Source organism: Cydia pomonella, chromosome 22 (assembly GCF_033807575.1).
Source record: "Cydia pomonella isolate Wapato2018A chromosome 22, ilCydPomo1, whole genome shotgun sequence".
Lineage (NCBI taxonomy): Eukaryota > Metazoa > Arthropoda > Insecta > Lepidoptera > Tortricidae > Cydia > Cydia pomonella.
In genome coordinates, this window is record NC_084724.1 from 11,021,700 (window position 1) to 11,047,213 (window position 25,514).

The 25,514-nt window shown below is 35.6% G+C and overlaps 1 protein-coding gene and 1 long non-coding RNA gene across 5 annotated transcripts in view; both read right to left on the bottom strand.

Moving 5' to 3' along the window:
* The window catches only part of LOC133530279 (inactive dipeptidyl peptidase 10-like), a 539,190-nt gene that overhangs the window by 139,041 nt on the left and 374,635 nt on the right, over positions 1-25,514 (bottom strand). The window contains exon 2 of one of the 4 annotated variants that reach the window (XM_061868159.1): positions 20,140-20,417. The exons of 2 other annotated variants lie outside the window; for them this stretch is intronic. In XM_061868159.1, the coding sequence (XP_061724143.1) occupies positions 20,140-20,400 (261 nt within the window). In that variant the 5' untranslated portion in view covers positions 20,401-20,417. Of the gene's footprint in view, positions 1-20,139; positions 20,444-25,514 lie in introns of all 4 variants that reach the window. One more of the 4 variants, XM_061868158.1, reaches the window with a different exon arrangement.
* On the bottom strand, positions 12,981-19,904 carry LOC133530294 (uncharacterized). Its single transcript, XR_009801282.1, has 2 exons — positions 19,302-19,904; positions 12,981-13,881 (listed from the first exon to the last, which is right to left on the bottom strand). It is a non-coding gene; the product is annotated as an uncharacterized LOC133530294 (long non-coding RNA).

The following is a 25,514-nucleotide window of genomic DNA, read 5'->3' on the forward strand; positions in this document are numbered from 1 at the left end:
GTCACTAAAAGCCACTGATATTTTGTAGGTACGAGTACATCTATCGCAATGATCTCTGCTTTGGAACCATCAGCTGATAAACCAGTGCTGCTGATATCATTTAACTTATTTATGTATTTAAAGGTCTTATTCAAACTTAATGTACCTACACCTGCAAAATAACATCACGCTTAATTACAACTCGAGAGAAAACCAGAAAGTAAAAATTTTATCAAAAAAACTTGTTATTTAATTTTAGGGCATCCGCTAGCGGCCGCGGGTGCACGAAACGGGCGCACGCGCGCGGATGCTACATATTGTATGTAAAATTCGTCCCCAGCGGTAGACCGAAGCCGATATGTCAAACGCTAAGTTCGCTAAGCAAAAATCGATTCAAAAATTGACATTTCAGCCTGGTCAATTTAACCATCATCAAAAAGTTATTCTGAAGTATCAAGATACTCGACATCTTTAGCCGTATTATATTGTCTTGGCCGGTTTTATATTGTCCGCGCCTTTAAATCCAAACTTATTACGGCTTACTTAATCCGTAGTGACAGCCATTTTAATGACCACAGCTTAGTGGTGCGAAGATAGACGTGTCCAAAAATACATGTGCAGATACTTCAATCTGTGTGAACGCTACTTAATGCGTAAACAAACACGTCGTACGAAAATTACTAAGGTGTGTTCTATGAAATTATGATGTTTACTTGACACTTGCACCGTTTGGGCTATCAAAATCGCTACCAACTTATCTTGGTCTGACCTTTTTATGCATATAGGTACAAAGCAAAGCGTTTAATACATGAGCTAACGCGAAAATGTCAGGAAAATTGTTAAATTAGCGAAAACAATTCGTAAGGCGACAAACCTGACCTATTTAGGTTTTAATCTGGAAGCGGTTTGGAAAAGAATGTATTCCTGACATTTTGCATCTCATATCTAAGCGACTGAGACGGGTAAGGTAGCATCTGTACCATAGAGAAGTATGTTTAGAGTGCTCGCTTATACCCGTCTTATTAGCTTGGTATTGAGCATCTTATTTCTCTATGCCTATCATATCATGATGTACGAGTGAACTCTCTATTTTGTTCTGTTGCAGCCATTTGTGCGGATCGCTGGTAGATGAGAGGAGAGTAAACAATCAGCGGATGATGAAATGCGCGGCTAATGTCCGAGTTAAGCTGAAAATTTGTTGTCTTCATCAATAGTACATATATCTATGAGGAAGATATGACAAAAACTGTGAACGAAAGTAGGAGCGAGGAGCGTAAGTAATCCCAACCTAATCTTTAATATATTTTCGCCGCCATTTTTCTCAAGCTGTGAGTTATTCCGCTGGTTTTGACATATGGCCGCCTGTGGGCACAAAGTTTCGAAACTTAAATTTGAACATTCTTTACTACACTTATACAAGTTACTTGGATTGTAGTTTAAACCCGCCTTATGTAATCAGGATAAGATGAAACATCTTGAAAATAAATGTTGCAGCTGTTCTTTTTAAGTCTTTCGTTAGAATGGTCGCCAACCTCCTGGACGGAGATGGCACGTGAAGAAGAAGAAGTTAGCAAGGCCGCTCTAATTGTAATGGAAAATTTTACTCCGGTTCATGAAAGTTGGACTTTATCTGCGTTTGGCAGCTCGGTTGATTAAGAAGATTCAAGAGAGTGCAGTGTAAACTGGGTTTTGTTTTTAACCGCATTGTTGAATGTAGCTATATAATGTGAGTATAATTTTTTGATATCACCGAAAACTAACCTTAAATTCCCAAAAAGAGGTTCTCAATTTGGTTGTATTTTGTTGTTATTTTTGTATTTTCATCTATAAATCAAGCATTTGCAAATGGAACTGCCGATGAAGACCAGAATGGAACGCCTCAACTTATTTCACGTCTGTGGGATAATTATTGCATTGTAAGTGACCGAAGCGTTAGCGAAGATCTCCGTTTTAACTCTTGCTTTCTTATGTCCGGATGTTTTCCTCTTATAGGTCGCAATTTTCAACCGATTCTCATTAAATTTTGTGACCAGATTCTATTATTAAATATAATTTATTTGTCGATCCGGTTTTTGGATCTTTTCAACTTGCGAAAATTGGCATGACTTATAGCATCTATGGCGCATAAGACCATTGTGATTTCACTATGATGACGACTCAACGACTTAAGTGTTTTTCACTTTTACATTTTCTAAGATCAACGCGAGGTCTACAGCTCACAGAACCACTGGTTGTTATAAGATGCACTATGGTCGTAAATAATTATAATAGTGTTTCAAACTGTGCAGTCGGTTTTTTTATTTTTTTGTTAAAGAAGAAGAAAGTTTTGTTTGCCGCGAAACTTATAAATACTATGTAATGTTTTGTCCAATTGTTTGTTTTGTCTAATTAACTGTAATAGTAACTCTAGATACATAAGTCATTGTTACCTAACCCTATGGACGTCAAGTTTGAAATAAATATTTCAATTCAATTCAATTCAAAAGATCATAAACTTATTTTTATAGCTAGGTAGTCCTCCGCAGGTCGATAATGATTTGTTTCTGCACATAATCCAAGTCTAACGAAAAGCTTGTCTTGATAGATATCAGAAAGCCGCTTGTGGTGCCTATGTATCTACCAAGTAATTATTAACAGTAAATACTACTGAAAGTCAAACTTTGGTCATTAGAAGATAAATTTATTAAGTTGTTGAATAATATCCGGGGCACTCAAACAAGAAACCCACTGTATTAGTAGGTACCTGAGGGCCTATCGCGAACCACGTTCGACGTGTTGCCTCTCTGTCGCACTTGTAAATTCGCACTTAAGTGTGACAGGGAGGCAACACGTCGAACGTGGTTCGCGGTAGGCTCTCTGTATTGACCCGCCTCGGCCCTATATTTCAAGATACCCAGCTCCCACGTCGAAATGTATTGAAATGCCTATTTGTTCTCACTGACCCGTTAATGTAGTCTAATGTCTCTCGCGTGGGCAAATTGCGATTGTTTAAATATGAAACACCGTCAGAAACTCTTAAACTTAACATTATCAGAAATGTCATTGATTGTAAGGTCAATATGGATAATTCCGTCATAGGACCAATTCCGTCCACTAGCGTTTTTCTCGAACAACGAACGAAATTGATAATTTCATTGACAAAGCAGGGATTGCTTTCAGTATAGTTTCAGCAATCAAAAGCAGGTAGTTTTATTTTTTATGATTGAAAATCAAAGATTGATTATTTGTCAATAGTGAGTTCACAAAGAGGTCTTAAAACTATTTACAATATGTAAATACATCAGGTATCCACATTGTGCCTACAAACTGGTATACAAATGTACGTAATTAAACTAGCCTGATTATATACAAATAATATCATATAAATCTTTTCTATTAAGGAACTCGCTTATAGTGTAGAAACATTTTTCAACAGCCAAGCTTTCGTCATTTTCTTATATATTGTATTTTTTACCTTTAAATTCATCCGGTAAGAAATATACCTTTATGGACGGAATATTCCCTATGACGGAATTAGCCTCATTGTTCTTACGCAGTTTTATTAAAGACTGAACCTACCTGTATTTGTTATACTCATTAAGAGATATTTACAAGCACAAACTTCTGTTTTTTTTGCGAAGTTTCTTTGGTTGATATTCATCGTCATCGATCCATGTCGATCATATTTTCAACATGGATAGTCATTAAAGCAATATAAGGGTAAAACAACTCAACTCAAACAGAAGTGATTAATTATTAACATACCTACTTTGTTAAAAGATTTAATTTAATTTTAAATATATGGTCAATCGAGCATTTTCCGATAAAAGTGATTTGCTTTTCTCGGAAAACCATCAACTTTTGGGTTATTTCTACCAATTCGAAAAAGTGTCCGAAAAAATTGACATTTTGTGACGGATTTTCACATACATTGTGTATTGACCGACACAAAATTAACATCCAAAATTTGTATGAAAAACTGGGGTAAGTATATTTTAATTCTATTTTAATCAATAGTATTCGTGATTCGGAGTCGAAATAACCCAAAGTTGTAAGTTTTTCGAAAAAAAAAATGGTATACTTTATTCTGAAAACCTCAATCATATATTTGACAATATCTTCTTCATCTGGAATAGCTGCAAAAGAGCTCAAATAGCCTGCAGGTACTCTCGTATTTATCATCAATATCGGTTGTCCGATCCGTTATATATCTACTTCGCCTATCTTCGGCCCCTCGGGCGTAGGCGGGTGATTGCCAACAGTATGAAAGTATGGAAACGCTAAAGTTTGCTGGAACTGTCAATTTTCTGTCTACTATTCTTATTTTTATTTTATTTTATATGTCGATTACGCGCGGTCCTACCACGATCCTACCTCTGGAGTTGCAGGCGTACCGTATGCTTGTTTGCCACCGACGTAGTATAAAAAAAGGTTCAGAGAGTAGGTTTTTGAAAAACCGTATTGCTTTTTTTAGATAATAATTACGAACATAGGTCTAAAAACACACTTTAAAAATTTGTAATAACTTATGCACAAAAGCTAAAATGGACAAAGCTGCTTCCAAAATGCGCAAATTAATTTTTGAGGGAATTCCGCGATTATTTTTTTCTTTTTTAAAACTTCTTCCTAGCTTTGTCCCGGCTTAGCCGGCCTATTGCCCGTTTTTCTTTTTTAAAACTACCAACAAAAAAAAAAAAAACAAAATATCCCTGATCCCGAGCACGCACATCCATCTCGCTAACGTTTACGCTCAGTCAGGGTGAGAGAATAACACGAACCTACGGGGCCTTAATTCTGGTCTTCAGACATTCAGTTAATGGGCTCCCCGCAGTTATGATCGATTTTGACTAGTTTTGAGTCGTTACTCCTACACTTTCACTATAGATAGAATTATAAGACAAACGGCTTCGGTTCTTCAATCTTTTATCTCCATTCTGTTCTACCAGATTTTGAAAGAAATAATCACTTATTTTTTTATATATTTTTTAAACATTTTCTAAACTTTTTTTCGTTACTAGATTGCTGTGAAGGATACATGTATGAAATCTACACATTTGAGTTCGTCTTTGTCTCTAAAAACTGGTCAGAGATTTTAATTTAAAACCAATTAACACAAAAGTTATGGCTAGTAAACCAGTTTTCTGGCCTAAAATTGTTCAACTTTGATGCCAAATATCTCAAAGACAGTCAACTTTGAAGTAAATATGGTATACTATATTGCTTACAGCCTTTGCTGTTAATAAGCTTATCACAAAAACATTAGAAAACCAAGGGATTCAGATCGAAGGTCATTGGCGTTAGGGAGTGCTATAGATGCAACTTAAAGTCCCTTCGTATAGATTACGAGTACTATCGCGAAGCCTATTTTACAGACATTTAACTCTGTCGTTTCTGTGTTTAAAACATCTATAGAGATGATTAAAATATACATTCTTGTAGATTGACACACTAACATAATCTGTAAGTATCATAAAATAAATACAGTGTGTAAATCTAATACGGGCGAAGCTCTTAACGGTGGTTAGTATAGGACATAAGAATTGTAATTAGATAATTTTTACTTATATAACATTTTATCCATACAAAATAATTTGGCCCGCAATGTAATGCAAACACACTCGCGTTAAATGCTCGTTGACACAAAACATGAAACGCAGTGTAATACTAACATGTGATTGTTCCTACGGATATTAGGTAAGTTTGTAAATGCGTAGTAATCGTTTCGAATAGATCTTCTGGTAACGCAACCATGTTTACAGCACATTGCTGCTGATAAAATTTTCAAAAATTAATAAAAAAACATCTTAATTAATGATTACACTAATGAGGTCTATGTCTGGTTTAATTTATCGCCCGTATTAGATTTACACACTGTATAATCGGCTAAAATTGAAATCTGCAGCTTACTTCTACTGTTTTAGTTTCTTCTAAATAATTTACTTGTAATTAGACGTACTGTAGTTAAACTGGCCACTGTGATTCCAACTGAGAGGGTCCGTGTGACGGGTTGTAGGACCGAGTAATATCATTCAAACGACGTTTTATTAAAACAAGGGATTTATGGCGGTGCCCCGACTGACGCATTTGTTACGCGCTTTGTTTTACGGGTTATATGCAAAAAACCCTGGGAAAATGTTCTATAAAGGCTTTATCACAATTGTGATAATGATAAACGAGTAGAAGCTTGTAAAAAGACAATTTCAAATAATCTACAATGTTCGTAATATGCTAGTTAGATATAAATACTTTTTTGGTACGCCTTTCTTCTTACAACTTGTATAAATATTTCATAATTGGAACGAAGTTTTACCAGAGCTCAACGAGGGGGGGCGGGTTTAGGGTCGGCAACGCGCATGGAACTCCTCTGGAGTTGCAGGCGTACATAGGCTACGGAGACTGCTTACCATCAGGCGGGCCGTATGCTTGTTTGCCACCGTCGTAGTATTAAAAAAAAGAAGTTGCTTATCGGACGGTTGGCGGATGGGGGCTAGGGGAAAAAAAATGTTAGATTTTCCGTCACGGCCCTTGTTTGTTTAAAGTTTTTCTCGAGAATAAGTAGCCTAATTTCACAGACTTACGTATATCCTATAGCGCAGTTACCAAACAGCCGCTTAGAAATAGGTGGTAGCAACGACGATCCTGGTTCAATCCCAGGACGTGTAGTCGTGTATGCAGATATTACTTTTTGTATTATTCTAGCACTTAAATTTCATATTTCTTATCAACTAAGTGGGTGTGAAGATCGAACTAAGCGTGTCAGTTTCAGCTTGTACAATAAAAAATATTATGGCTAGTTGTTCTTCCTCCTATAAGTCGCATTTCTGGACTGATTAGTTAAATTTTGTGAGCAGATTCGTTATTATTTGGTCGATTAAGTTTTTTTTGTATTTGTTAATCAGTAGTATACTACGTTTATTAATAATAATATATATACTTCCATCGAACCAAGTGATCCACGACACACAAACTTTTTTTTTTTTGAATATTTGCAAATAATTCTTTAACAGCTTTGGTCAGGTAACCGATTGAACCAAAATGCTTCGACCGTTTGATTATGCAGGGCCAGTTGCCATATAATTTCACTTGATTAGCATTATCGAAGCGAATTTCTTAACAGATTCACTGACAGCGCAAGGTACGCGCTGCGTTCGTAGTCGAAAACACACTTTTTCCGCTTTGTAGCAAAAAGCGCCAACGAATAGAGAACCGACATAGTAGGCTGTGATAAGCAAACACTCGTATAATATACACGTAGGTAGATATTAGAGATTAAAATATTAAAAACCGATAGAGCACCTCTTTACGCGATAAGGGATTTCCTCTCACAAGTAAGTACGTAATTAGGTTAGGATGGTAATCCAACTGTCCGATTTCTTTGTTCAATGTACATTGCGTGTCACCCTCAAAATGTGAGATGCGAATACACATTGGACTAAGAAATTGGACTACTTAACAATATATATATATATGAAGCAGTGGCGGTGCGTCACAAATATTCGTAGGGAACCCGGAGCTAATTTTGCTTTCCTTTTCTCCATGAATCGATCGTGAAAGTACTCAACGGGCTGAAATTAGACAAGCCGATGGGAATCGAGTTCTTTGAACGATCCGCCACTGATATGAAGTTAAGATTTATAAGCATAAGGCGCTTGAATTCACTTTTATATAGTGTTGGTTATACTATGTGGTATGTTGATTAACATAATTCAAATATCATTCTGATGTCAGTGTACGCTCGAATTGGTCTGAAAAACTAAACATCAAGCATTCTCAAACGCTACGCGCTACGAGAGCCTACGCCGTAGCATCACAACCATCTAGGTACGACGTAAAAAACGTTCTACCAGAATAAACGATTTAACTAAAGACTCACGGCTCGATTCGAAGAACACGTTTAAGATCTGGGAGAGATCTTTAAAAGATCTATAACTAAACGACATGTCAACATTGACGTTCATTTCGTTTCCGCTGTGATCCCAATGAGATCTATCTACGATATTTCTAACGACAAAGTGACATTGGTTGCCCAAATCGAGCTGCTTCTGTCAATTATACGACATTCTAACGATATCTAAATGAGAACTTATCTAAACCAGAACTTATCGTTATCGTATCTCATTCGTTTTCTTCGAATCGGGCTGATCAGGAGCCCCAGGTCGCGTAGCCAACGTTACAATAGTTAACGCTCCGTAGCGTAGGGTAGTCATCTCTCTCTATCACTCTTCCATATTAGTGCGACTGTGACAGTTGCGCATCGTTCGTCACGGAGCGTGAACGATGGGCACGATAGCGACGTGTATTTTGATACGACCTTGGTGATTGCTCACGTAGAGGGCAAGCACGGGCGTTTAAAAAAAATGTTTAAAATATATCTGAATCTCCTATGGTTTTTGGGTTCTTTCAATTCAGAATCACTATAAATCTTGGTGATAAAAATTTGTATGGAAATTGTAGCTTCTACTACGTCACGGTCATACAAGTAAAAGAAAATTTCACACTAAATCGTGACGTAATGGAACGGACATATAGGGACATTTTTTTATGATAGGATGGAGAATGCTCTCGATTCTGAGTAGAATGAGCCAAAGAAAGTCCAGATTTTTAACAGGAATGAGGACGGCCGATTCTCGAAAAAAGCGGCCAAGTGCGAGTCGGACTCGCCCATGAAGGGTTCCGTACCATTTATGACGTATTAAAAAAACTACTTACTAGATCTGGTTCAAACCAATTTTCGTTGGAAGTTTGCATGGTAATGTCATATATTTTTTTTAGATTTTTCATTCCGTTATTTTAGAAGTTACAGGGGGGGGGGACACACTTTTTTTCGACTTTGGAAGTGTCTCTCGCGCAAGCTATTCAGTTTAGAAAAAATGATATTAGAAACCTCAATATCATTTTTAAAGACCTATCCATAGATACCCCACACGTATGGGTTTGATGAAAAAAGATTTTTTGAGTTTCAGTTCTAAGTATGGGGAACCCCTAAAATTTATTGTTTTTTTTTTCTATTTTTGTGTAAACATCTTAATGCGGTTCATAGAATACATCTACTTACCAAGTTTGAACAGTATAGCTTTTATAGTTTCGGAAAAAAGTGGCTGTGACATAATCGGACAGACAGACGGACATGACGAATCTATAAGGGTTCCGTTTTTTGCCATTTGGCTACGGAACCCTAAAAACGCCCGCATACGAAATGAAGTAAAAGTCGCGGGATAGAAGCACGCCAATCACCAATAGGATTGTCAAGGATCGAAAAAAAAAACAATTCAAAATCATAAATTGTTGAATCTGAATTGAGCTCAACGAGCCATATTTTTGTCGTGTTGCTAACACTAGCTTTCTCTTTCTTTTTTGTTGTCGGTATTTTATCATATTACTATTATGAGTCTTATAGCTTTAAGTTAAGACGTGTTTTTGTCTGAACTGTTCGAAGACTGTAAGATATTAGCTAGCACATCAAGTGATAGGGAGTGCCTGTCAGTAACAGGCTCGGTGAAGGTCAGATTTATAATAGAAATTACTTTCTTGACTGGAACTAGTTTGGCTATTTTAAGTAAGTAAAGTCAAAGTCAAAGTCAAAATATTCTTTATTCAAATAGGCCTAGCAACAAGCACTTTTAAATCGTCAAATTTTACAAATATCATCTTAATCTAAATATCAGAGCAATTTATTGATGCAGTTATTATTGTTATAAAAAAAACATTGAACTATTATAGATATGGTAAACGTAATAATAAGAATTTCACAAAAGAATCGTCAAACATCAAAATTGTATAAAAATACTAGTCTAGAACCTTTCTAGAATAAAATCTAAATGTCAAAAAATACGGTATATATCTGTGGCCCTAGTGAAAATGAATATACTCTTTTTCATTTCACATGCTTTGAAAGCGGGTCGTTGATATTCTAAAAAGTGAGCAAAAAAAGATCCGTTTCTGCTCTAGAGCACTTTATTTTCTAAGTACGTTTTTTTTATTTTTTTAACTATAAGCAGTTTTGGCTTTAAAAGTCATAAACACACTACCAGCTTTCGATGCATGAGAAAATAGTCCAGTGGATATAAAATGTATATATAGCACGCCATTTTTATTCGACTGCCTAAAATAATAAGTACATGTAATGTTTTTAACAATATAAGACAAAGGTTTACTTCCCAATAAGTTCGTATTTTACTTATACTAGCTCTAGAAATTGACTTACAGTACCCCTAGTGTAAATAAATTCGATTTCGAAACGTGACGTACGCGTTTGCGTTTAGTCTCATTTTGTATTGGATTTAGAAAGAGCGCGCCAAGCGGGACGTTTTGGAAACTCAAAATCCTATACAAAATGAGACTTAACGCAAACGCGTTCGTCACGTTATGATGTCGATCAAATTTACACTAGGGGTACTGAACAAGACAAGTTTCTTGCTTGACAAGTTTTTTGCAGAAATCGCGAAGCGTCTGTTTGACGTAACTGGTGACCGAAGAGCTGAAGGCTTGCTCGCACAACGTATCAGCATTGCGATACAACGAGGAAATACCGCCAGTATCATTGGTACAATTCCTCAAAGATCGATTTTAGATTTACTGTAATATCTATTATGTAAATTAATTGACTTTAACAATATTAGTACATATAAGTTTCAATGACACACTACAATAGACCTTTGTCCTTGTCGAATAGCACTCCAACTTGTAAGGCAAGTTCAACAAAGCAAAACTTTGCCTCGATTATTTTGCGCGTAAAATATAAATTTGCATAAGAAAAAATGAATTAAAATTTGTAAACCTGAGAGTTCTTGTAATAATCAAAGAGGTCTTGTGATAAAATTTAAGTGTTAGTGTGATGAAATTAAATTTCATCACCCTTACTCGAAAAAGATCTTATTTCAGCAAGTAAACTGAAGAACAAATGTATGTATTGTTCCCGCGGGAGTTATGGATTGTGAAAAAAAGGAGTTATAGCTTGTTTTTTTAATTTTGTCACTAATTCATACGAAAAAAGTAGGTATAAATAAGTTTTACTTTTAAAATACTGACGATTACAATTTATTTTCATTGTTTATGTCAAAACATATTTGATTTTAATAATTTAATAGCCGTTTATAATATTTTTACAGAATTTTCAATCGTGGCTGAATGCCGGATAAGTCTATGCCTACAATGACAATAAACCTATCAAAGAATGACAATATGGCGGACGAATGCTTGAAATGTCGCCGTATTTAAAAATTATTTCGATTAAAATTCGGTTTTTTCTTCGCATGTGTGATGAAAAACATTGTATGTAACCCCGGAGGTAAGAATATTGCAAACTCGGGTCTTTCCCCTCGTTTCCAATATTTTACTTACCCCGCTCTTTGCACAATGATCTATTTCTTTTGTATTGATTTGATACCGACGGGACAACTCCATTGCGCATCGTGTGACCGCATCTTCAAGACATTTGGTTTTGCGAGCCACATTAGGGCAATTCAAAATCTGGATAAGAATTGTTGATGGAGTCGCCAATGCGGGATACGGCCAGGAAGATTGATGATGATGATAATTACATTACGTAAACCTTATTCCAAAGACACAAGGACTAAATTATTATATGAAGAGTGTTTCCGTTAGTAATTAATCAACTGGTAAAAAGTTTTTAACGTAAAAACCTCTTTGGAGCAAAAAACCTATTTTATAAGCAAAACCGTACTTTCAAAGTTTGGTGGAGTTTTAGTAATTACTATGAAACACGGCACTATACAAGGAGCCGATTCTCATTAAATAGTGTGTTATGATTTTGATATTATTTTGATACGACTGAATGGTGCATGCGAAATGAAAACAGTCGTGCGTGAAGCGCACGGTAATCACCAAGACAATCTTCGAGGTGGTATAAAACCAGTTCAAAACTATAACTTTTTAAATTCGAATCGACCTCCAGGGCGTGGAACGAGTTCTAATGCTACCCTAGCATTCAATTGAAATTCTTAAGAAAATTATATAAATTTTATTAGCAAAGTAATGACCCGGCCAATAAATGAGATTATCCCGCATTATTGACACGCGCGCCATTAGTATTGAGTAGGTTTGCAGGCGAGACCTTGAAGATATAATCTAATATGGCCGCATTTTGTATTAAATTATATCCATGCAATAAACGTACCTAACCATGTAGAATAATTTGCTGTCTTTCAGCCAGTTAAAAAGACGTACTTAATGTAGGTAAATTGTTAAACTTTGAGGAAGAAAAAGAAAGAAAATAGTCACGCACTGTGCAGTTTTACAAAATTTTCTTTCCGCTAATGCTCCGTCTATTGAGTGTAATTCTAGTCGTGGATTTTTAAAAATAATGCATTAGAGGGGGTTTCAAAAAAGAATTGTACAGCTTTTTATAGTCCCACCATCAGATGTGTTGTATGTTTATTTAACTGTGAGATGGTATTGGGGTTGATTAAATATACCATACTTTAAATTTTGGATATTAAAGGTCAGTAATTGGATGTAATCACTGTTGTATAGAAGAGGTCTGAACTACCTTGGGGGTGTCGATAGAGAAAGGCGCATGGCGATTTATATAATTGATATTTATTATCGCAATTTTATTAGGTATGGTGCGTTCCTATGAAAATAAACTATAAGGCATCAGTTACGTTAAGCCAATTATTTGGATATGAATGCGAACTCGTAAATTTTATACTACGGGAATACATATATGCAATACAAACTATGCCTTTTATTGTTTGAAACATAATCAGTATTTGATGAAATCTTTATACAATATAAATTAACGCCCATACCTATCTGGGAGAATTACATTTGTCGTCGGCTCGTCAAATCAAGTAAAAACCCAGAAAAACCAAGATTTGACCCTTAATCATCTAAATTGGTACATATAATTACATCTGTGCTTATGCACTTTAATACGGTAACGATACAATAACTCGTAACTTTATTAACCGAAATTTCCAAGACAGTATACACAGTTTAGGTGAGTAACTTTTTAAGATGTACATATTAAATTCGATCTACATGACATGAATGATACAATATCAGGAATTTCCATCGGCAATTCACTTACATCAAAATATCTGTAGAGATTTGAACCTTTGTGTCGAGCAATAATCATAATATATAATAATAATGAGAATCGAACTCATTTAGACATTTATTTAACATGAATTGTCTCATCATACATACGATGTTATAAGCTCAAAATAGATCATACAAAATAAGTGAGCTGACTTGAGCATTTTAACTAAGATAATTCACTGATTAATCTGCTACTAATTCTCTAGAATCGCCCCAACAATGAATTCAGATTATCAAGTAAGAATTGAACTTGCAAGGGTTAAATATGCTGTCATTTGATACAATGCAACTTGGGCGGTTATTTGTGTAAACCTCATGAACTGAAACTTATACATATTAGCTTCAAGAACAACACCATAGGTACTTAACTGGATTATGTCGCCAAGAACGGGAACCACTTATACAAGTACTGCCAATAATATATTATTTGTGTACAAGAAAGTATTTTACTACTATTACTAATATTGTCGAGACAATTTAAACTCAGTCGGAAACACTTCTCCTTGCCGGGTCTAAGATCAGAGTGTCCCATCATTAACTCACTTGGCCGACTTAAACAACTACAACTTTATTTATTATCTACATATTATCTTAACCTTAGGTATAATGTAACAAGAGTCATTTCCACTCGACACCCCTCCGGGGGTTTTCGACGTCTCCTTGCAAGTGCGCCGTCTCGCTCCTTCTTACTGTGACTCGCATTGCATCGCTCGCACAGGACGCGTTCGCGCTGTCTCCTTCCAACGCATGGCGTCATCAGGAAGCTGGTACTGCCTCGCTCCTCTCGCTCTCGAAAGGAATTTTAAGCGCCATGCACTAACGCCCGTAGCAGACGCAGAGTGGCGTGCACATGTTGTTTGCCTGAAATCATTTGAAAGAACCACGGTAGATATCGATACGTATTGCGTTATGAACCGTAAGGTCATGTGCCGAGATACTAGATTAGTTTGATCTTGTGTACAGTAACGTGATATTTGCTAGCATTCTATTGCCTTTAAATAAATATTGGGAAGGCAGATCATAAATTAGACCTTTCTAATTGTTGGTCTCCGTTTTGTTGTTTATTTTAACAGAGCAGATCTTTGTTTGACTACTCATCCGATTCTTAGAAAGGATACCTTTTAAACTAGTTGCAATTGCGTATCAATATTTCTAAATTATTAACACCTACTATGTACGTCAAGCTATGTTGCCATCTCACCCCCCTCTCTTGTAGTCGATCAAAACGTATAACCCTCCTTTTGGTCGTCTACAACAAAAATAATACGATCAACTAGCTACTTGACCTACTCCCGTAACCCTATCATAAACCTATTGTAACTAACACTGCCTTACACAAGAACCTCAAACTATTTTCCCTATACAATAGCGTTAAGCACCCCTTTTACTGCGGTCCTACTATTCTAAGTGGGTCATAAACCCGAACAATAACTACCTAGCGCCGGCGCCCATCTCTTAAGTGGACTACCTGACTATGGCTATGAATGACTCTCCTCTATGCGCTAGATATCTTAAGAGATAACAAATTAGCGTATACTTTAACTAAAGCCGTTACATAACTTTAACGAATTAAAAATATACCTCTCAATACGAAATCTTCGAACGTCGTTCCTATGTGGAAAAGGAATTTAATTAACGTTGTATATTCAACATTATACGTTTATATAATTATAAATTAATTTAAAAATAATTACTGAGCCCGTAAGTTACAGTTTATAACAACAAGATCTCTTGACTCATTCATCACCATACAATCTTATTATTTCACCCGTCACCTGTGAAGATTTTAAGATATTATAAGATATATTCATCCTTCACCTTACAAATTCACGCAATACTCTGGCCAGAGATTCCTTCATACAAGGTTCACACGTAATACCTCTAGTTTGTTAATTTTACTTTAACTATCATTCGTAGGTCGTTTCTGATATTAACTATTTACCGATCAAGTTTATATTTACTGACAATTTAACAACGCCTATATTTTGTCAAGAGATCTCGCTTCATAAAACTGCATGTAAAACAAACTTATTTCATGTCTATGTTATCCCAATTTTGACAAAACTGCAACTGATACGATATATAAATATCTTGTAGTATGGTGAAATATTGTTCCTCTATTTCGTGAAATATTTTTACTTTATTTAGTAAGTCTATACTCATGAAAACATAACCCTTTTGTAATTATGTTTTTCTTCAGGGTCTTTAAATTGTGTTATAGTAGAGATGTATATACTGTTGTCTTAACTTTGTCTATAAAATTTAGTAAGACAATTGAACTTTTGCTAAAGAAATAATAGTTTGAACAGACAATGGCCTGACCACACGTTTCAGAGTCATTTCCTCATGGAGCTGGACATGACCTGCTATAAATATCATTCGTCTATTACGAGAGTTGTTTAATTCCCTAGCTCTATTGCGTCCAATAGAGGAGGGGCGCAGGTACAGGTACTCCTAAGCGTAAATGACAATAGATTTGATTGACTAGACCGGGTCTTTGTCATCTGCAACGCCAAAACTTCTAGAATTGATCCCGTTTGCACCACCCACGAAGAGCCTGTGTCCAGTTTATATTCAACAGCTACGTAGCATTTGTATGGAGGGTCAGCGGAGTGCACAGGTGCACTATATAATGTTGGATTGTGATTGTGTTTGATGTTAAATGGTACCATTATTATTACTTTTTTTTTTTTTTGTGGCCATCGCCAACCCTCAGCGCTTCAATTCAGGTGGATCAGGTTATTCTACGCAGGCCGTATAACCTTGATGTGTACTGACAATTAATCGAGTCCCTATGCCTGCGGTTACAGTAGTAACGGCTTAAACCCCACAATTTAATAGCTGAAAGCCCTCAATGATTGCAAATAATATACATTAGATATTTGTGAATTAAAATTGAGCCCAAGAGGCGTATTAGAGGCCGTTCACAGTCAGGCCGAAGCGTCGTCGTGTATTGCCTCTAATCGCATCATAACTATCAATGCACATCAGAGCTTTTCTACCTAGGATCAAATCTAGTCGCTTATTAAAGCCAGGCACATATTATCAATTATATATATATATTTCTTATTATTGTCTGTTCAACCGCACTAATGACAGCTTATTTGCCTCTCGTGAGCCGCTCTAAAACAATTGCAACTACAAAAATGGAATATGTACGAAGAATGGGCTTTCATTGTTATCTAGGGAATAACTTTTAAAACGGGCAATAATAAATGATAAGTTTGTGATAGTTATTATCTTTAGTATATATATTTATATAAACGCATTTTGTGTGAAATACAACCACGACAAATAATTAATTATATGGTAACTCTCATTAAAAGAAGATAAATGTAATAAATGATGCGTATGTATCTATAATATTAAATGGTCCGTCTATTTATTGCTATGCGAATAAACCTTCCGCTAACTTGTGTAAAATTCTATGTGTTAGACTAAGTTCTAGGTATCTAACTGAACTGCTTACGTGCCTGATGTTAATCATTGATCCTCTTGTTATACACGTTAAGTGACTTATGTATAATATCACCACAAGGGTGGTCCACCTCTCTTTACTAATTAAATTAATATCGTAAACTCGTAACTGATAATTTTAACTCAAATTGTAACTTTTATCCTTCAAAGCTAAGTTTCTATAGAATTCGAGCGGCTGTGGAATATTTGTTTCAACTTTATCGTTAGTGATTTATAAGACGTGGTTATTTACGGTTACACCTGCTTTGTAAGGTACCCTATTACAGCGTTAACCAAAGCTAATAAAATGTACTATCAACTAGTGTATTAAATAATAAAATGACTTTTACTCGGCTCACAAAATATCCGTCCATATTTATCTAGGTCTATGGGACATACATACATACTACAATCTACTACGTCCATATTTATCTAGGTACATGCCTTTTGGAATAAATTATGAATTGAATTCCTCAAAATTATCTACATTCACGAACGAATACTACTCGGTTCCTTATGAGCGATTTTGATTTAACTTTGTCAACCTCTAATAAAATAATAACATTGACTTTAGCTCATCTCTACAAAATTTATCTACATAACACCACAATAACCGACTCGGTCTTCTTTACCACAAAATTACGAATCTGGTCAATAATCTGATTTACTTATCGGCAACATCGGATCACGATCTATTCATTTCACTCTCTAGTCAAAAATTATAATATACCACGCCTGTTTAACCCATAACAGCCAACTATCAGTAACTCTATTTCATTACGTCCTAAGGTCGACATTTATACAACACCATTATTGCATTCAAACAATATCTAATATTGAACGTTCCGGGAAGATCCTCTATTCATATTATTGTCCAGACATCTCGCTACGAAAAGACAGTTCAAGGAACGATGTAATCAAACGCTATATATTAAAATTAATTATCTGCTGGGACTGTAAAATACGCACAATCATACACTAGGTCAAGCTACTTAATTTGAATTAGGGAAAAAGCTTATTGTAGATTACCCCTCTCCAATCTTTAGACTAAAGTTGCTGGTATGAATGACTCGCCTCAATCGAAATCCTTCTTCTCAGCGTATTTACGTTGCTTGGGTACCTATTTCTCGCCTATTAGCAACCTTTAAATTTTCAAACGAATTGTACGTTCTAATCTAAATTAGTGAGATAATATTTTAAATTACAATTGACTATTAAAATTTCAATCTAGCTAAAAATACCCACGTCACTGTACACAAAACACACACAAAATAAAATTCAATGATGTAAAAGTAGGTACACTGTCTTGGAATTTTTGATTATAAAACTTCATAACAAACCTCAGAATAATTAATGATTTTAACTGGAGTTTATTTACTATCCCTATAATGCCCCTCTCAGACCTTCAGACTCTTGATAGGTATTTGAACATAGTGATCGTCATATTCAATATAAAATAAAATTAAAGTTTCCTACGTTGTGTTTGATTTTTAAAATGGAAAGTTCTGTTCTAGTTGTGTCTATTTTATTTCTTGACACAAAATCTAGAATCCTGGTCACGCAGCGCCACGTGAGATGGTATTGGGGTTGATTAAATATACCATACTTTAAATTTTGGATATTAAAGGTCAGTAATTGGATGTAATCACTGTTGTATAGAAGAGGTCTGAACTACCTTGGGGGTGTCGATAGAGAAAGGCGCATGGCGATTTATATAATTGATATTTATTATCGCAATTTTATTAGGTATGGTGCGTTCCTATGAAAATAAACTATAAGGCATCAGTTACGTTAAGCCAATTATTTGGATATGAATGCGAACTCGTAAATTTTATACTACGGGAATACATATATGCAATACAAACTATGCCTTTTATTGTTTGAAACATAATCAGTATTTGATGAAATCTTTATACAATATAAATTAACGCCCATACCTATCTGGGAGAATTACATTTGTCGTCGGCTCGTCAAATCAAGTAAAAACCCAGAAAAACCAAGATTTGACCCTTAATCATCTAAATTGGTACATATAATTACATCTGTGCTTATGCACTTTAATACGGTAACGATACAATAACTCGTAACTTTATTAACCGAAATTTCCAAGACAGTATACACAGTTTAGGTGAGTAACTTTTTAAGATGTACATATTAAATTCGATCTACATGACATGAATGATACAATATCAGGAATTTCCATCGGCAATTCACTTACATCAAAATATCTGTAGAGATTTGAACCTTTGTGTCGAGCAATAATCATAATATATAATAATAATGAGAATCGAACTCATTTAGACATTTATTTAACATGAATTGTCTCATCATACATACGATGTTATAAGCTCAAAATAGATCATACAAAATAAGTGAGCTGACTTGAGCATTTTAACTAAGATAATTCACTGATTAATCTGCTACTAATTCTCTAGAATCGCCCCAACAATGAATTCAGATTATCAAGTAAGAATTGAACTTGCAAGGGTTAAATATGCTGTCATTTGATACAATGCAACTTGGGCGGTTATTTGTGTAAACCTCATGAACTGAAACTTATACATATTAGCTTCAAGAACAACACCATAGGTACTTAACTGGATTATGTCGCCAAGAACGGGAACCACTTATACAAGTACTGCCAATAATATATTATTTGTGTACAAGAAAGTATTTTACTACTATTACTAATATTGTCGAGACAATTTAAACTCAGTCGGAAACACTTCTCCTTGCCGGGTCTAAGATCAGAGTGTCCCATCATTAACTCACTTGGCCGACTTAAACAACTACAACTTTATTTATTATCTACATATTATCTTAACCTTAGGTATAATGTAACAAGAGTCATTTCCACTCGACACCCCTCCGGGGGTTTTCGACGTCTCCTTGCAAGTGCGCCGTCTCGCTCCTTCTTACTGTGACTCGCATTGCATCGCTCGCACAGGACGCGTTCGCGCTGTCTCCTTCCAACGCATGGCGTCATCAGGAAGCTGGTACTGCCTCGCTCCTCTCGCTCTCGAAAGGAATTTTAAGCGCCATGCACTAACGCCCGTAGCAGACGCAGAGTGGCGTGCACATGTTGTTTGCCTGAAATCATTTGAAAGAACCACGGTAGATATCGATACGTATTGCGTTATGAACCGTAAGGTCATGTGCCGAGATACTAGATTAGTTTGATCTTGTGTACAGTAACGTGATATTTGCTAGCATTCTATTGCCTTTAAATAAATATTGGGAAGGCAGATCATAAATTAGACCTTTCTAATTGTTGGTCTCCGTTTTGTTGTTTATTTTAACAGAGCAGATCTTTGTTTGACTACTCATCCGATTCTTAGAAAGGATACCTTTTAAACTAGTTGCAATTGCGTATCAATATTTCTAAATTATTAACACCTACTATGTACGTCAAGCTATGTTGCCATCTCAACTGGCGATATTAGTTTGCTAATCTACGAAATAATAACGTGCTAGTTATTAAGTTCTAACCCGTTATACTTCCTTCCGTATTTTTGCATGCAATTAATTTCCTATTCCAACTCTAAAATAAATACCCAAATAAATATAACTAACCACCACCAAACGTACCAAACGTATTCGCCTCTCTAAAAGGCGTCATCAGGAGATGCTCGAGATATTTTTGTTTTAGTCTTCTAAACTTACCTCATGGTTGACCGTAGGTGGCATGACGATCTTCTTCTGCGCGGGCGACCGCAGCACCACATTCTCATCCCTTATGATAATCTGCTCGTTCAACAGCTTCTTCTTACACTCCTGCATCTGTATGCTGTCCTTGTCTCTCCTTGACAGCACAGACTCTGACGATGCATGCTTCGACGAACACACTGAAGTGTTTTTACTTGACAGTTTTAGGCTGTCTATTGACGCCGTCATTTTAGAGTCTTTGCCGTTTGAGGACGCCATTTTGTTTTTGGTTTTCGCTATATTATCATTTTAGTTTTGAAATCTAAAGGGTTTGTAAGGTTTTTATTAGAGAACACAACAGTGACTTTGTGAAAAATTAAACTTGAATGTGATCAATATAACATTTATCCAAGATCGCTAACATATCACAAATAATTTACAAAAATCCGCAACTAAATCCGTCAATCTGTTATGGAGTTTCATCTATAAATATGAGATTTTTTTGTGAAATGCGAACTGTAGAGGAGAACATTTGAACCTAAGAAAGCATTTAAACCCAAGCTGAAACGGAGAACTCCATAACACTCCGTAAAATTGTAATTAACCAAGATCATATAGAAAATCTGGTTGAAATTTGAAAATCTGGTTGAAATTTGAAAATCTGGTTGAAATTTGAAAATTTTACGCAATAGTACGGTGAAAAATTTAATGCAAAACATACAATGGCTATCACGGTTGTTATCCATCGCGCGGCAGATATCTAACTAATTACTTTCCTCTGGGGGCCTAGCCAAGGTGACAATCGTTTCCGCTGTAGCGAATGAAACTATCTCTCTATCATTCTTTCATAGTAGTGAGACAAACAGATAGATGGCGTTTCTTTTGCTACGACACAAACGATTGCCTTCTTGGCTAGACCCTAAGGGTGCGTAGCCAACGTGCCAATCGTTAACGCTCCGTAGCAAGCGAAACACAACTGTCACTGTCACACTAATACGGAAGAGTGATAGCGAGAGACAACTACGCTACGCTACGGAGCGTTAATGATTGGCCCCTTGGCTAACCACCCAGTGCAGAGTCCTGTAGGCCTAGCACATGATTGCCGCGACAATATCTCGCGGCGAGAAAGAATACCCGTCTTTTTCTAACTTTGTTAATTAAAGAGGGAAGGGTAGTCTATCTCGCCACGAGATACTGTTGCGCCAATCATGTGCTAGCCCGGCTGTAGTTTTTCAATAACTATAAGTTACACTATACTTCAATCATCGGACTGTTGGACATGTCGAATCCATCGGAATTCCTAGCTGACTAATGACACCCTATTAAAAACTGTTCAAGTTGGAATCGGACCGGAATCTTTCCGTTCGAAAATCATGTTTATTTGCTTTTCGTAGCGCGAATCTCGGACTTCAAGATTAACGATGAAAACATTTCTTTCCTAACCAAAATCGATGCCGATAATTTATGTTTGTTTCTTCTCATTGAGAATAACCACGTGTCGTAGATTTTAAACACTTCATAATATGTTTATACTTATACGTATAAATTTGTTTACGTTGTTGTGCTTATGAAGAGCGGGTTTTATGTATTATTTTAAAACACTTTTTTTGTTTTTTATAAGGAAACTTATTTATTTTTGAGCATAGTAATTTGATCTTAGCCAGAGCATTATTTTTAACCAACTTTGCTTCAAGAGAGACACTTCATTTTAAGAGGAGGAGGTTATCAATTCGGTTGTATGTTCTTTAATGTTTGTAACATGTGATTAAAAGTATATAACTCTAGATTGGTCCCAAAATTGATTTATCTGATGATGGGATACATAAAGAATTTAGGTATTTTTGTATTTTCGTTAACTAATCAAGCATTTGCATTTAAATCTATTACCACATTTCTGAGCAGTGGTGAGAAAAAACTATTAGGTGATAATTAGTTATTGGAAATTATTTCGTACTGGTTTAGAAGTGGCGCTTTTGTACTGTTACTATTCCCAGTCGTTTTGTATATCATTTAACGTTCCGTGAAAAGCACAATGTCATAACAGGGTGTTTGGTGCCTCGTTTGCTATATTTAAATGTCAGCTGGGTTAAATATCTTTTCTTACCTTCAAAAAATCCTGTACCCGTGGATTCTTTTTTTTTAAATGAATTTTCTTAAGTCCTGTACATCAAGAATAAAAAAAGTGGAAGTGACTATATTTTTAATTGGAATGTTTAAATGAGTAAATATTTAGTACTTTTCAATATTAATTTTAAAAATCCGTTTGTTATTGATTTTTTTTGGTGGCCGGAAAAGATAGCATATTCCCAACCTGTCTTACATTGTACACATCTTTTTTTTTATTACGAAAAGGTAAGCATTTGACCACAATCTTACCTGATGGAAAGTGCCGATGCTGTCTAGGATGGAACATGCTTACCTAAAAGATGTCTATTCACTCTCGATTTAAAAAGATCCAAGTTGTAGGTATACATCTTACATTTTACCTGTCTTTTTCACAAAAAATGTGCATTTTATCCTTTTAGTAACGGTAAAACAAGGCTTTCATTGGTTAAGGCTTATAAAATTATATAAGTATTGACTACTTACATATTTTAATAAACATGAAATTAGTTTTCCTGTAATGTTCAAAATTCTTAGTGGCTCCTATTTTCTATCGAGTAGTAAGTATATAGGTATATCATAAATATCTCTATGTAAAACAAAAAGGCCACACGCCTACTATGTAGATATATATTTATAAAGACTTAGGCAAAGTAGTCCCATTCTTTACATTCAATTTACTTGGGACTCCATCCGGATGACAACCTCCATCTTCAAAAGCCTTATGTCTATATCTATACCGTCTTATAAATCTGTACATGACAGTATACCTACGTAATTTAAGCAATGAAAACTCCTTTACTTCTATACGAACACGACACGGTTACGAAACGCAAAGAAAACTAAGAAAAGGAACCAGAAAAAATCATCATTTTCTTATCAAAAACTTTTCGAAAAGGTCAGTCAAGATGTTAATAATGAAATAAAAAAGTTCTTTAACCGTGAAATTATAAGTTTCGTCGTTAGTAGCCCAAGTATTTAGGGTAAACTATAAGTACTTATGGCCGCTACAAATGTATTTAAAAACAGCGGTGGTGATTGAGATAAGTAACTTAAAAATCCAATTATTATTAAATTGGGAGAGAAGCTGCTTGCTGCGCCTATATGCCGCTTTTGTAACCCTCCATTTATTATAAATCGCCTCTCATTTATGTATCCGGTTACAGGCTGTATAAAACAGCCCAAGACTTTACGTCATTTTGCAATTACGGGCATCCACGCCCTACATCAACGTGACGGACACCCGGTGCTTTCTCGTGTAAAAATCAGTGAATTAATTGAAACCCTTTCGTGCCCTACCCACCTCGTCATCGTGGCGAGCTCGTCAGCCGTAAAGCCACTCCCATTCAGCGCGTGACGTGAACAGCCCGCTTTTCATCACCATCCCAAACTGTTATCATCCTCTTAGCGTCGCGTTTTGAAAAGACTGACAACTCTTAAGTGCCACGGGTTTAAAATAGGGATGTCACGAATATTCGCATCATTTTATACATTCGCATTCGCATCTAATGAAGCGGATGTTTTGCGAATGCGATCGATCGCTCTCGTCCACGGGTATGGGCAGTGCGCGCAAACTGATGTTTTTAAGTAATACATTTTGACCTGTAAACAGCATTTCAACACTTTATAATACACCGTTCCATAGTGATTAATGTTTCATGTCATTAACTGTTTTTTTCTAATTAGTATTGAAAATAACAACTACATATTCTGTAAGATTCGTATTCACATTTGGATTCTCATTCGCGAATGTGAAGAATGCGACATTCGTGACATCCCTGGTTTAAAATGAGAGGGTTTCGTACCGGGTTTGGTTGTAAAAGCCTAACTAGATTCTATTTGGCCTTCATCATATTGCGAAGTTGTCATTGGTACTAATTCATCTTAATGACTAGGTACTTATTGACAACATACGTCAAAAAAAAAACAGATGTATACAAGAAGAAAACTAATTTAGTATTATATTAACTTTACCACTTACATGTCAAAAAAAAGCGGCCAAGTGCGAGTCGGATTCGCCCATGAAGGGTTCCGTACCATTTATGACGTATTAAAAAAACTACTTACTAGATCTGGTTCAAACCAATTTTAGTTGGAAGTTTGCATGGTAATGTATATCATATATTTTTTTTAGATTTTTCATTCTGTTATTTTAGAAGTTACAGGGGGGGGGGGACACACTTTTTTTCACTTTGGAAGTGTCTCTCGCGCAAACTATTCAGTTTAGAAAAAAATGATATTAGAAACCTAAATATCATTTTTGAAGACCTATCTATAGATACCCCACACGTATGGGTCTGATGAAAAAAAAATTTTTTTTTTAATTTTATGACGTATTAAAAAAATCTACTTACTAGATCTCGCTCAAACCAATTTTCGGTGGAAGTTTGCATGGCAATGTATATCATATATTTTTTTTAGATTTTTCATTCTGTTATTTTAGAAGTTACGGGGGGGGGGGGGACACACATTTTTCCACTTTGGAAGTGTCTCTCGCGCAAACTATACAGTTTAGAAAAAAATGATATTAGAAACCTCAATATCATTTTTAAAGACCTATTCATAGATACCTCACACGTTTGGGTTTGATGAAAAAAGATTTTTTGAGTTTCAGTTCTAAGTATGGGGAACCCCCAAAATTTATTGTTTTTTTTTTTCTATTTTTGTGTAAACATCTTAATGCGGTTCATAGAATACATCTACTTACCAAGTTTGAACAGTATAGCTCTTATAGTTTCGGAAAAAAGTGGCTGTGACATAATCGGACAGACAGACGGACATGACGAATCTATAAGGGTTCCGTTTTTTGCCATTTGGCTACGGAACCCTAAAAAGATTCTTAAATATGCAAGAAAATATATTTTCGACTAAAATAAAGTCCGCTATCGATACTCATATCCAGGAGAGCTGAAATTTGCCATAGGTATGTACCTAGAAAGACCGATGACACTGCAAAAGGTCTAATCGAGCTGATCTGGTAATATAATCAAATGTGACCATAGTACTTGTAATAAACGACACTTTCATAAAAAGTTCGCCAGAGCCACCTCAATAACAAGATAAAGCTTGACTAGTAATATATGATCACGCGCCGTATTGCTGAATTTTATTGGAACTAAATTTTTCATACTAAACTCAACTATCGTCACCCTATACATGAGAATAACAGCGCCCTCTTGACATATTTCTGGTCTGGCTTTAACTGTGTCAAAAATTCTATCCAAGACTCAATGATAAAAGCTAGTATCAAAAAATATTTTGTGAGAATAAATCTATTAGGGCACGAACCT